At 33.5% G+C, this 14,819-nt stretch overlaps 1 protein-coding gene across 1 annotated transcript in view; it reads left to right on the top strand.

Moving 5' to 3' along the window:
* Positions 1 to 14,819, top strand: part of SPATA17 (spermatogenesis associated 17) — a 167,778-nt gene that overhangs the window by 86,364 nt on the left and 66,595 nt on the right. The window contains exons 7-8 of the mRNA XM_021698447.1: positions 4,220 to 4,423; positions 10,972 to 11,120. Coding sequence (XP_021554122.1) covers positions 4,220 to 4,423; positions 10,972 to 11,120 — 353 coding nt within the window. The remainder of the gene's footprint in view (positions 1 to 4,219; positions 4,424 to 10,971; positions 11,121 to 14,819) is intronic.

Genomic DNA, 14,819 nt, shown 5'->3' with positions numbered 1-14,819 from the left:
CATTTAACATGACCCCACTCTGTACTTTGACTCAAAACATTTAAAAATTCGACTTCTTCACTGAAGTCACAGAAAAGCATGTGTAGTTAGTAATAGTTTTTTCTTTCTAAATCTTGCTATATAGAGATAAGTTTTATACCAGATATGTTCCTTGTGAATCCCAAATGTTTCCATGAAATCCTTCTTCCTTCTGGGGTACCGTATGTGAGGGTTAACATGGCTGTTGTCTGAAATGCATGTGGAAGCGTAACTGAGGTGGTGTGAAATGACCATGGTTCCTTTTAGTTCTCAGCAAGAGTAATTGAATGTAGAATATCTTACTAAACACTGGACTGTGACAGTGTGTTAACACTCTGACTATCTCCTAACAGCAGGGCAATTATTTGCTGAGTGGGATTTTTATAAATCCCTTGGCACTAGTATGTCCTGATAATTATGATGAAGTGTGTTGGTCAGTGTTGATTCAGCAGTCCCTACCCTCACAAATACTTCATTCACAGTTCTCTGGCCCACTTTGATTTTCCTCGTTAATAGAGATCTTCTGCCCTTCTGTGCTGGCTTAGTGTCTAATTTTTAAAATAATTTTGATTAAAGCTTAGATCCTGAACATCTTTTACTCAGCATCCCCTCTTCTTTAGAACTGTGTATCTCTCCCAGTAGTCACAAATTCTGAATCCTGATGCAAGAAAATACTTTCTGATTTTGTTCCTTTATGTGGCAGTCAACTCCCATTTGCTGTGTAATTGTCATTTGCAAAAGTAAAACTTGAATTTTCCCACCTATCCTGTATACTTAGTAGTTCCTCATCCCTGAGTGAGCAGTTACTTTGAAATTACGAGAGATTATTATTTCTCATATGGTAAAATATGAAATGGAAAGACTAATCATTGTGCTTTGGGAATTATAGGTGTACAAAATCATGTTTCAGATTCTTTTTATTTTACAGCACCTTGTTTTAGAAGTAAACCTCAATAACAAAAAGAAGAGGGGAGAATTAGAAGATAGCTTCCCCCAGGCAATTACAAAATGAAGATCTGTGGATGAGTGGAAAATGATCGTAAAAACATTCTCCATGAAATAAAACAGTAGATGCTCCAAATCCATCATCGATTTGTTTTTAAATCAATTGCATTTTTAAAGTACTTTCCCATACAGTACTTCTAAGTCTAAAGAATAAAAACTGAGAAGAAAAGAGCAACTGATAGATTGTTAGAAATATGGAATGGTTCAAAATATTAATGTAATGCTAAGGGTGACTGGGTAACAAATGGTACATTTGCTCGTTGCTCAACCTGACATAATTAATATTCCAGGTCATGCTTAAGTTCCCATGATGGAGGGTCTGAAGGGGGGAATTCAAGAAAAATATATATCTATTATATAACTCATTGCCTTTTTTTTTTTCTTTTCCCTTTTGACGAGTCAGAATCATAGCCTTTAAAAAAAATCAGTGCTTTCACACCTCATTTGCCGTATTCACCACTGGGCCACCAGTCAGCAGCCCAGCCTGATGCAAGGAGGTCAGTAAGAAGCTATTAGCAGAGTCCTCTCCCGAGATTTCCTGGGTCTTATTGAGTTGAATGTTAGCATGACAGTACTGCAAATAACTCAGTTGTAGGCTTTTTTTTTTTTTTTAAACAGTTAGCACAGATTTCCCCATAGTGTTGGTCACTCTAGAAAATTATTGCTGAAAATGAAGTCCCAAAAGCTAGCTTGGCAGTAGCCCTTCTGAGTTGTGAAAAATGTGAAAACTGAAAAATATGTCATGGTCCCTTAGGATTAACTTTGTCTTTTGTGACTCATAGTAATATTTTTAAAAATCAACAACAAACCATTATTCACAAGTGGCTTACAAATTATAAAATGCAGCATGAGACAATAGTAAGTTAAGGTTGTTTTGTTTACTTAAAGAAGTACTAGCTAAATGCATACTGTATCAATATAAATAAATAGGGTATTTGCTTGCGGTAGGGATTGAGAGAGGCCTGAACTGTTTTCATTGACGTAAGTTAGCAAATGTATTAAATTAATTTCTAAAATAACTGACACCTTGAAGATTTTAAATGATACATTTTAAATTCAATTAAAATATATTTTCTACCTATATTTGATTTAAATTGCAAAGAGAATACACATGAGAAGGTCTCCATATAGGTTGCAAAATATAATTTAAGAAAGCTATCATGTCTACTGATCTATTTGCATTTCCCATCTAGCCTATGTATACATGTGCATGCAAATGTGGAAGGAGACCAAAGAAGATTTCTAATGGGGTAAAGTTAATGGCTGGTAACAGTTATTCAAGTAGATAGATATATTTAACTGATAAATTATAATCTAGTTAAATTGTATGTATTTTACTATTTTAATCTGCAAGGTTGTGGAAATGATTAACAGACTTAAGTCAGCTAGATCATCACTAAATAGAATGGCATACTCCTATCTTTTTCATGGACTATGGAGATTTAGTTATATTTATGTCAGGATAGTCTTTTTAATGTAATATTTGTTGGTTTTCTTCTCATTACAGTTGGTAGATTCTCATCATAGAAATTCACCCTAAAAATCATCTTAAAAATTCTCACCCACTTCAAAATTACACTAAAAACTATTTTAAATATGTGTCCATACTGTTTTTTATTAACATCATTTAAGCTATTTATGAATCTACCTTGTTTGGTATTTAGTATTATAGTGAGAGAATGGTCAGCATGACATTAAATATGGTTTATACAATTTTCAGCACTTTTTTTTCTTATATAAATTGTATAGGGAAAAAAATCCCAAAGAAAACCCAGTTCAAAAATATTTTTTTAAGGTATGTAAGTATATTTACATTGGCTTTGTTTTCTCTAATAAAATTCAGTTATAACACAGGAACAGTTGAGTTGAAGGTAACTCAAGTGGATCTTTGATAATTTAGTGCTAGATCACAATGTGTTTGAAAGCACAGCAAAACTGATGTATTAAGAAAGATAAAAAGGGTATAATCTATAATTCTTTGAAAGAAGTTGATAAGATTTTGAAATAAGCCTCAAACATTTTCCTGAGATCTTGATGCGGCTTTGGAAAACAAGAGTAAATAGAGGCTTCACAGGTCCTTCTGCAGAGTACATTGTTTCTGAGTGTCTACTATGTGCCCGGGACTCCAGGAGGCCATGGGGCTACAAAAGTCCCTAAATCAGAGGCCCTGTGCTCCAGCTGCTTGTTTAGGGAAGATTGATACACACAAAGGTAATTATGAAACAATGTGGTAGGTAGGTAGGAGCTCTGACAGAGTTGGCCCCAGGCTCTTAATGTAGCATTAGGGATAGGACACTGAATCTAGCCTCAGTTGGTATTAGAAAAAGGTTAACACTTAATTGAAATATTAGGCTGAATATATAAAATTTTCTTTCTCTCTTTTTTAAAGATTTTATTTATTTATTTATTTATTTATTTATTTATTTATTTATTTGAGAGAGAGCAAGAGCGAGAGAGAACATGAGCAAGGGGGAAGGGGGGGGAGAGAGAATCAGACTCCCTGCTGAGCAGGGAGCCCGATGTGGGACTCAATCCCAAGACCCTGAGATCATGCCACAAGAAAATATGAAATTTTCTAAGATAGTTTTTCAAAGACAAGGATCTTGGGTAATCATAATACTTTAGAACTGCTGATTCCATCAATAAATAGTGTGACCAGAAAAATTTCTGCATATAATGGTGGCATAAGAGAAAAGCACATTTTTGGAAAAATATATGGGTTTAATAATACATAATCGTTAAGGCAATCAAGTATTTATTGAGTGCATATTTTGTGCCTGAAACTGGTTCAAGCATTGTGTATTTGAGTTTGTGTGAGTGAATGTATGACTTATGGATGTGATTAAATACACATATGCATAGTTAACAGAAAGAATGACTTAAGGTCCTTCTGTAATTTTTTCTAAAATATGGTTATATAAAATATGCCATATATGCCAGGTAGAAGCTATAGCTCAGTGATTTTTAACATTTTTGGTCTTTAACTATGAATGATTCTGAAATTGTTGGTCTGGAGTATAGACAAAGTGAGTATTTTGTAATCTCCTTAGATGAATTTAAAGCCAGCCTCTAGTTAAGAACTAGAGTTTTACTTAAAAGTAGTCCTTAAACATATGAAAATTTTTATGATACAACTTCGTCTTCCTTTTATTTCATGTGAAAAGTTAAAGTTAAAAATTATGTTCTTTTTCTTTAGATTCCAGGTATATACAATTCACCATTCAGAAAAGATCCTGATCCCTGGGAATTGCGGTTACAAAAGGCAAAGCCCTTAACATACCAAAGGTCTAAAGTTAAGCAGAAGCGCTGCATCAGCCTTAGCAATTGGCTAGCTTGTACGAGTGCCCGTTCCTTTCCTCGATCTGAAATTCTGCCACCCATTGATAGGAAGCAATGTCAGGTACTCATTAGTCCTGTATAAGAATTCTGTCAATGATTGTATTCTTGCTGTTTTTTAAAAAAAGTTACTGTTGTTTTGTCTTTGTGACAAGAAAGGAAAATCATTTTTTATGGAATCCAATTTTAAATAATAAACATAAAGTATGTTTAAAATATGTATGAGGGAAGTAATCAAATAATTCTATGGTACTGAATTTTATTATTTCAAATATGAAGTTAACGCTTAAGATTTTTGGCTAGGATCTAGCCTTTTTCTTTAAAAACATTGTTATAACGGTACTTGTTATAACATATTGCTAGAAAAATATGATGTGTTATCAACTTTATTTAACTTCTCATCTGATGATTCATATCTATATACAGTTGTAAACATAATTTAAAAGTATAAGTTGAGAGAATTACAGAGGACCCAAAACAATGCAAGACTCGGGCAGAGACAAAAAAGTCTTCCCTGGGGGTTGCTATAGACCTGGACTGGCAAATGATTTCCTAAGGCTATGGGGGTGGAGTGGGATGTGTTGGGTGAAGATCATCACTGTCCCAAAGGCCCCATTGATCATCCCCATCGATATTTAATCTGGAGTAGACAACTGCCACCAAGGGGCATCAACCTAGAATTGGGTTGATTTGGGTTCACATGGCCAGATTCCCAGAACTCCCACCTAGTAGTTCCCTACACAGGCCTTCCTCTGTATATCTTTTGCTATGTAATAAATAACTTGAAAACCTGATGGCTTAAACCAACCCACGTTTCTTCTCTCACAGTTTCTGTGGGTCAGTGTTGTAGGTCCAGCTTAGGTGAGTGCCTCTGACTCAAGATCTGCCATGAAGTTGTGGGCAAGGTGCCAGACAATGCTGTGATTTCATGTGGAAACTCAGCTGTAGGGAAGAGCAGGAGGATGAGGAGATCCCCTTCTAGGGTCACTCATCTGGTTGCTTGTTTTCGTATCTCAGTCCCTCGCCGTGGCCGTCTGTAGAGCTGCCTCACTGGCAGCTGGCTTCCCGCAGGAGAGTGATCTGACAGAGAGTGAGAGACTCCTCAAAGCAAAGCCACAGCCTTTTTATGACCTCATGCCACAAGTGACCTGCCATTCTGCCATATTTCATTTTTTACAAGTGAGTAAGTCCAGTCCACACAAGGGTTTGAATCCCAGAAAGTAGGATTGTTGGAGGTCATCTTAGAGACTGCTTTTCACACCCCCAACCATTTCATCAGCTTGCTAGAGGACAACCTCATCTGTGCCATAAAGCACTTTCCCACTTTGCTGTAATTATTTGTGATGTTATGTATTCACTTTCTGTAATTGGGTCTTCTCTTCCCTTTATTTGTGCTTTTTTTTTGCTCTCTTAAAATTACTAATTGATAATACTATTTTTAAAAAATACTATTAACTGATAGCTTATACTATATTATAGAAAGAGCTGTAAAAAAAAATCTATACAAGAAAACATAGAAGCTGAGAGTGCTCCCTCTTTCTGAAATAAAGTGTCAGGGAGGGGAGAGTTGAGCAAGGGGACAAAAGAGATAATTTGGAAAATTTTCAGTTTAATTTGGAATGTATCTTCAGAGTATGGTTTCATTAATCTTCAAAATATAGGTTATACCAATATTCTAATAAAGGCATTTAAAATAGTTTTTAAAACAAATATAAAATAAATTTTATATTTTAAGTAACTGAATTTTTACCATTTGAATTATGCATATTACTATTTCAGTTGATCCAAGTAATGATTTTACATGATACCATCAGAATGAGCAATTCAATTTATTATTCTGTAAAGAAGATAATTCTAGTAACTCCATTGCTTGTGTATTAAGTGTTCAGTGATTGCTAAGGTGTCAGATATAACGTTGTATATTTGAATACTTAATAATCCATATTTTATGCTATTCAATGAGATAGTTATTGGTAATACATGGAATTCATAGAGTAATTCTGAATGCAACTTCTTAGGAAATGTAAAAATGATATGGTATTGATAAAATATAGGTATGTAAATGTATCTGAATTGGAAACACTCTAGAAGTCATCCAGACCAAACTGCCACACTGTATAATATTCACAACGTTAACCATACACATTTAATAACATTTTATATGAGTTTTATAATACTTATATTTCACATTAACTTACTGCTTTGCTTTGCTTTTTTATGCTTTTATAATATGGCTTATTTTAAACTAGTTTGTATTCACTCTTCGTCTTTATTAATGTACTTTTCCCAATATAACCCTTTTAGTACCTTACATGGCTTCCCCCCCCGTAGCATTCTATTTATACACATATGTATTTAGTATTTATGGAAATACATATGGAAGACATATACATATAGCTATATACAAGGTATATGTGAATAATATATGTGGACAATTTTTATACATATATAATATACATGTAAAAATGGTTATATGTATTTGTATGGAAGATGTATACCTATATATTTATATAATAAATATAGTAAATAAATACAGTAAGTATATAAATATATGTGGGAAAATATATATATGTGATCGAGGTGTTTTCCAACACCAACAACTAATTCTCTGATTCTCTGAATACTATTTGGTGTCCAACGATTCAAGCCAGTTCTAACACTAACTACCAGGAGTTGGTGCAGACTCCGCAGCTCAAGGCCCACAAAATTGTTCTTCACTTCACATACTGGTAGCAATTTCTGGGTCTCCTGTACTTCTTACTGAGCTGGCTATAAATTGAGGGGTCCCATGACCCCATCCTAAGGTTTGATAATTTGCTAGAACAGTTCACAGAACTCAGGAAGACAATTTATTTATATTTGCTGCTTTATTATAAAGGATACAAATAAACAGCCAGGTGAAGTGGAACATAGAGTGAGGTCTGAAAGGGTCCAGAGTGCACAGGCTTCTGTTCTCATGGAGCTGGGATGTACCTCTCTCCCAGCACATAGATGTGTGTGCCAGTTGAGAAGCTCATCGAATCTCCTTGTGTAAGAGTTTTTATAAAGCTCAGTCTGGAACTCCATTACCTTTCCCTGGAGATCAGAAGCAGGGGCTGGAAATTTCAACCTTCTAATCATTTGGTCTTTCTGGTGACCAGTTTGATCAAGAGGCTACTAGGGACCCAACCTGAATCACCTCATTAGCATATTCTCACGTGTAACCTTGTTTATCGATAACAAAGTCACCCCATCACTCAGGAAATTCCAAGCATTTTAGGAGCTCTATGCCAGGAATCAGGGACAAAAACCATCAGATATGTATTTCTTATTATACCACAATAGTATATATATATATATATATATATATATATATATATATATGAAGACACATAGAAAATATTACATACATTCATATAATGATATACATGTGTGTATATATATATATATATATATATATGGAATATACGTGTATATGGAAGATTTTATATATGTATATGTGTGTGTACATATGCAGATATTTGCAGATAGATATACATACATGTGTGTACATACACATATACACTCATAAATTACCTTTATCTAGCATACCACAAAATAATGATCCTTGTTAATTTTCTTTTCCTTTTCTGCTCCCTTCTTTCTTCCTTTTTCTCTCTTCCCTTGTTCTTTTTCTCTTTTCTTCTTTCCCTGTCTCCTTCATTCCTATCCCTGGTCCTCCTCCCTCTGCTCTACACCATTTTAATCTTCTTTTTCTTCCTTTCTTTCCTTTTTTTTTCCTTCCTTCCTTCCCATTCTTCTTCAACCCATTGTTTTATCCCATCTTCTTCTCTCTCAGCTTCCTTTGGCTTCCTCTTTTCTCACTTCCTTTTCTTCTTTTTTTTCCTTCTTTCCATTCTTGTTTTCACAGAATGGGATTTTTAATGTTGTGGTTTTATTGGACTGAACCGCATTTACTATATGTTACCTAATAATATGAAAGGTATATACATCATTATGGATATCTAAGATTATATATGCTATATTACAGATGGTAATATTTATACTCTGATGGTCTGTCTGTACTTGGGAGGTAAATTTCTCAAGTGTATGAGACAATCCTGGGAGTTTAAAACATAACTTCATTATTATTTCAGCTTTGAGAAAATTTTAAAAAATACAAGATGACTATAAAGTAACATGGGTTGTTAAAAATATAGAAGAACGTAAATATATTTGACCCTCATAATTAGGATTTGTTTGGATGCAAATAAAGTCAAACTTTGGAAAACTATAGCTAAGAGTCAAAGGAGACTTGTAGATTCAGGTTGAGCCTAGGCATTATAGGGATTAATATTTGGAAATGAGTACAATGAGCAGTTCCGAAGTTTGAAGCTATGCCCAAAATCTGAGGCCCCATGTCACTCCACATATGATCAGTATTAGTGATCACTTGAGATCTGAAAGGCAATCTGTCAACAGAAATACAAATTAGGGGCGCCTGGGTGGCTCAGTTGGTTAAGCGACTGCCTTCGGCTCAGGTCATGATCCTGGAGTCCCTGGATCGAGTCCCGCATCGGGCTCCCTGCTCGGCAGGGAGTCTGCTTCTCTCTCTGACCCTCCCCTCTCTCATGTGCTTGCTCTCTCTCATTCTCTCTCTCTCAAATAAATAAATAAAATCTTTAAAAAAAAAAAAAAGAAATACAAATTAACAGAAGCTTTGGCATAGGAGAAGTTTGACAGTATATGTCGTTTGCTAACCAGGGAGAAGTTCTGTTGAGCTCAAAGGCAAGACACTTGCCGAAATGTCTTGGACACTTGTCTAAGATATAAATGTATGGACCAGGCACTGATAGATATAGAGAGATGAATGTGATTACGGGAGGATTAGGGTCACAAAAATATTGAACCCATTAGGAAGACTGGGTCTGTTCTTATTCTAAATTTTGCTGCTTGAGTTGGGCTCCTCCTTTTTCATTTCTTAGTCTCTTTGGAAATAGTAAGTTCCAGAACAAGTAGTGGGTTAAGTCTTACAAATGGGTATGTTTTATGTTGATACACCAACAAAGTTTAGAAGGTAGAATTTGGCCACTTAGAAGACCATTCCTCCTTGTGAATGCTGGTCCCTTCAAAGTCCTAGCTTTGTGCATTTCCTTATATATTTGATTCTGCTGTTGTTCAAAACCTTCTCCAAACTTCTCTTGAAACTAATAATGAAAAGAAAGCCAGGGGTATCATTTGTGAATGTTTAGTATGTTCTCAGTACAATGCTAAGAGTGTTACTTACACTGTCTTATACATCTTAAGAGCACTTTTGTGAGATAATTATTATTCCATTTTACATATAAGGAAAAAGGTCTAAAGAAGTAATTTTCCCCTGATAATAGAACCATGCATTAATTTTTAAACCATAAAATTTCTCGAAGTAAAACATTAAGAATCTGAAAAAAAATAATAAATCCCCATTTGATTTCTTAATAGTGAACTTGGAATCATGTTACTGTATCTTTAAAAAGTAAAGTTCCAATAAAAATCCATTAACTACTTTCAAATATAGCAATCCTCCTGTCCAGCTGTGAAAAGTACTAGATGATACTTATTTGCCATTTGTGTTATTTACGGTCCGTGACTTTTATGGTAACTGGTTCCTATTATTGGTTTCTATTAATGTAAAACATAAGTGAACATAAATGAGGCGTGAATCATTTCTTTTTATTAGCCCCACAGTCTTCAGTCAGTGCTTGCAGTAACTCCCAGCTGTGTCTTGTTAGTGATAACCTATTTAAAGAAGAGATCTTTAAGGATAAGGAATATGATTAGGAATCTGTCCATTTTATATCACTTCTGTCTTATACAACAATAGTGGTGGGAAAAAAAGCAGTATGTAATTAATGACATAGTAAAATCCAGAGCCACCTCTGATTTGTATTGTTTAATATGATACTAATTAGACAACCAGTGGATTCTAGTAATTAGTATAAGTAACTACTAATTTAAAGGTAGGATATCTTATAAAACAATTTTTCCTGTTGCAGCTTATGGGCTTTCCTCGGCTATGTATTTGTGTCATTAGATGGTTGCTTTTGTGTCAGAGTTATTATTCAATAGAACTTAGAATTTTTACTAAAGAACACTTAAATTAATTACAATTATGGCTCTCTGTTTTGGGAGGGTTACCAGTTAAATATAGGATGTGGCATTCACTTAAAAGCTTTATTTTAATGAAAAAAAGCTTGCTATCCTGTTTCTGTTGATAGGAAGGCTTTTGAAAGCAATGCTCAGAACCTTTTCTAATATCTTTACTTAAAAAGGGAGAGAATTCTTTTTAAGTTATATCAGAAGAAATATGTTTTTTTTAAACTAGAAAACAAAGTAACATAACTACAAATTTAACAGTTTTAGCGTAAAAAATCTTTTGATATAAGTAGGGAAAATTTTGGCTAATTTAAAATATTTTAATATAATCACTTCAACTTGTGTGAGCATTTTTTGAAGATGTGACATTCTGTGTATTTTCTAATTAAGAGAACAGCTTGTTCTTTAAAAATAATTTGGTAAACTTGGTATACTTTGTAGATATTCAACATCCTTAATCATCAATAATATGACAAAAAGTCTTCCATGATAAAATATGCCCTCGTTCTTTCTCGTCAGGGACCATTCCGTGATATCACTGAAGTGTTAGAACAGCGCTACAAGCCCTTGGAGCCAACACTGCGGGTAGCAGATCCGACCAGTGAGTTAAAGGCGGCCAGAGAGGAAGTCAGAAGACAGGCATGGATGCGAAATGTAAATGACAATATGTGAGTTCTTAGCTTAAAAAAAAAATAGCTGTAGTATGTGTGGTGCCTTAAGTGATTGAACATTTTGTATTTCCTGATATTGTGGAGAATCTTTTATTTGTGAGAAAAGGTATTCAGAAGCAACCTATTGAGAAGCAACCATTTTTCAATATGCAAATATGCTACATACTTATATATATATTTATTGTATATTATTATATACACATATATACACATTTATATATATAAATACACAGACATATGCACACATTTATATAAATATATATACATTTATATTATATAATATATAAATTTATATAATTTTATATTATATAAATAAATGTTATATTATTTATGATATATTATAATGTATAATATAATATAGATGTATTTATAGAATATATACACATTTAGAATGTTTTACATTTATATAAATGTATATATTATAAATTATATTAATATATAAATTTATATAAATGTGTATATATTATATAAATATAAATGTGTATATATTTATATATAAATGTGCAATTATGTGTAATATATATTTATATATGCATATAAATATATATAAATGTGTATATATATGTGTGTGTATGTAACTACTCAAAGTAAAAGAAAATGAATGGCATTTCAAGGGGATAAGTGACTACTGTCCATGCATATATGAAAATAATTACCTTAATTATCTGGTGAAAGCCTATAATGATTCTAAAATAAGTTCCAGTAGAACAAAAACATTTCTCTTAATGTGGACTAAATTTAATTGGAAACATTGATATACATTTAATAAATCAGGTGCAATGTAGGAGGTTAGTGTCTTTACTACTGAGGAAGATGACTGAAAAAGATAAAGGAAATTCTAAGAGCATATGCAATTTAAAATTATTTTGTTAGCCTCATTGATTTGGGTCTCAATTCATACATCTTTCTCCAAAGCACTTCCTCTCTCTTAAGGCATTTGTCATCAATATAGTTGTATGTAATTTGTAAACAGACCACTTAAATTCTAGAATGGCTTTTTAAAAGTTATTATTATTGTCCTATAATATATCCTGTAATTAGCAATGTCCACAGTAGCCACACTGTGGAAAGAGCCAAGATGTCCATCGACAGATGAATGGATAAAGATGTGGTATATATATACAATGGAACATTATGCAGCCATCAAAAGGAATGAGATCTTGCCATTTGCAACGACGTGGATGGAACTGGAGGGTATTATGCTGAGCGAAATAAGTCAAAAAGAGAAAGACATGTATCATATGACCTCACTGATATGAGGAATTCTTAATCTCAGGAAACAAACTGAGGGTTACTGGAGTGGGGGGTGCGGTGGGAGGGATGGGGTGACTGGGTGATAGACACTGGGGAGGGTATGTGCTCTGGTAAGTGCTGTGAATTGTGCAAGACTTTGGAATCTCAGATCTGTACCTCTGAAACAAATAATGCAATATATGTTAAGGAAAAAAAAAAAAGAAGATAGCAGGAAGGGAAGAATGAAGGGGGGGAAATCAGAGGGGGAGACGAACCATGAGGGACGATGGACTCTGAAAAACAAACTGAGGGTTCTAGAGGGGAGGGGGTGGGAGGATGGGTTAGCCTGGTGATGGGTATTAAAGAGGGCACGTTCTGCATGGAGCACTGGGTGTTATGCACAAATAATGAATCATGGAACACTACATCTAAAACTAATGATGTAATGTATGGTGATTAACATAACAATAAAAAACCCAAAATATATATATATATCCTGTAATTATCTTTGTATTGTGTCTTATAATAATTATTTAATATTATAAATATTCTAAATAATAACAAGATAATTATATTATTCTAATATAAATTATTATAATTTTATAATTATAATATAAAATATTGTTATAAATTATTATATAATAGTCAACAACATATAAACTTATTTTTACATAATTTATAATATGAACTACTCATCATATTATAAATGTTACGTAATGATAATTCCAAAATACATTGCAAAGTATGTTTTGTTATATAAAGAAACTAGAATTACCTCTCATCCAGCACAATGGATTTTGGATTATTTGACAAGTCAAGAGGGATATATAATGTGCCTTATTTTAATCATGCATTTCTGAAAAGTCTCTTTAAAAATAAAAATTTTCACACAAACTCAGATGAAAGATAAAATTGGCATGCATCTCAAGTAATTTTTAGAAATTTTTTATTTCATAGCAATTACTTGATATGAAATAATTAGCTATAGAGTATTCCTTACCTTCTTTCAATAATTAACAGTCACCCAATGTATGATGAATAAGAAAACAAAAAACATTTATTTCCAATTGGTTTTGGGGAGGTAGATTTGTTTTACCAAAGAGATTATAGAAGATTAATGCTGCTCAGACTTAGTCAAGCAAAATATGCAATTTAGTGATGAATATCTAAAGAGTTATATTACTCAGAATTATTTTTGTTTTCAAAGATGCAAATCTTGTTATTTATGAAATAACAAGATTAATTGCTCAAATAATTGACCACATTAATATTTCTATGGAAATGACTGTGTATCAAATATACTGAAGTATCTTTTCATAGTATCTTCCTTGATAAGCCTGGAAGGATGAGATATCAATATTGTCCTCAAAGAAAGGTGCTCCATTTGTACTTTCCATGGAATACTTGTAAATATCTTCAACCTCTTTGGATACCATGTGGATGACGTTTTACCCTGAAGCTTTCAGATGGAAAATGCTTCTAAGATTATCAACCAATCAGGAACAAATCCAGCTGGGAATACTCAAGAAATTACTTATAGATTTGAATCTACCATGTTTTTGGCAAGGGGGCTAAACAATTGGTTTTAGCAACTAGCCTATGGATAATTCAGTTTTTTTGAGAATTGAAACAGTGATATTTTGTAGCTTCTTCTAAAACCATTTGGTTTTCATATACTGTGTAATGTAATTGTATCTTGTGAGGCAGAAGAAATGTTAGAAATTTAGGTTTTATATCTTTACAGAAACTCTGTGCTCCAGAGGTACTGAGGTGCTTTCATCCTCTTTGTATCCCATGTTCTCTTCTGCTTCCATTGAGGAATTGTCTAACTCCCATGATTTACTCGATCTGAAATTCACTTAAAAACATAAAAAAGGATTATTTTTACTTTTTAACAAAATGGAAACAACAACACATATTTGTTTTAGATTTTTTCAGAGAGCATTTCAAAGAATATTTTTATTTATTTTATTTTATTTTATTTTTTTAAAGATTTTATTTATTTATTTGACAGAGAGATAGCGAGAGCAGGAACACAAGCAGGGGGAGTGGGAGAGGGAGAAGCAGGCTTCCCGCCGAGCAGGGAGCCCAATGTGGGACTCGATCCCAGGACCCTGGGATCATGACCTGAGCCGAAGGCAGACGCTTAACGACTGAGCCACCCAGGCGCCCCTCAGAATATTTTTAGATGTAAAATGGAACCATGCGAGTTGCCCAGATGAAGTGGAGAAAGAAATCATTGTTATTAAGAGGTGGAAGAAGTGGAAGGCCATGCCATCCAAGAGCTATCCAAGTAAATGTCTAACTTACCCATCAGGTGGCAGAGATGGAATGGAGTGAGTGATGATAAGTCAGGTGGTATAGCTGATTTGGGCTTCACTTAAAGTCTCACGAGAGGGGCTGAGGTCCTATATGTTAATACCTTCTGTTAATTGTAAACATTCTGACTTAGTATAGAGAATA

This window comes from Neomonachus schauinslandi, chromosome 6 (assembly GCF_002201575.2).
Source record: "Neomonachus schauinslandi chromosome 6, ASM220157v2, whole genome shotgun sequence".
Taxonomy (NCBI): domain Eukaryota; kingdom Metazoa; phylum Chordata; class Mammalia; order Carnivora; family Phocidae; genus Neomonachus; species Neomonachus schauinslandi.
Note: the sequence above shows the minus strand (reverse complement) of the source record. Positions and strands in the feature narration are given on the sequence as shown.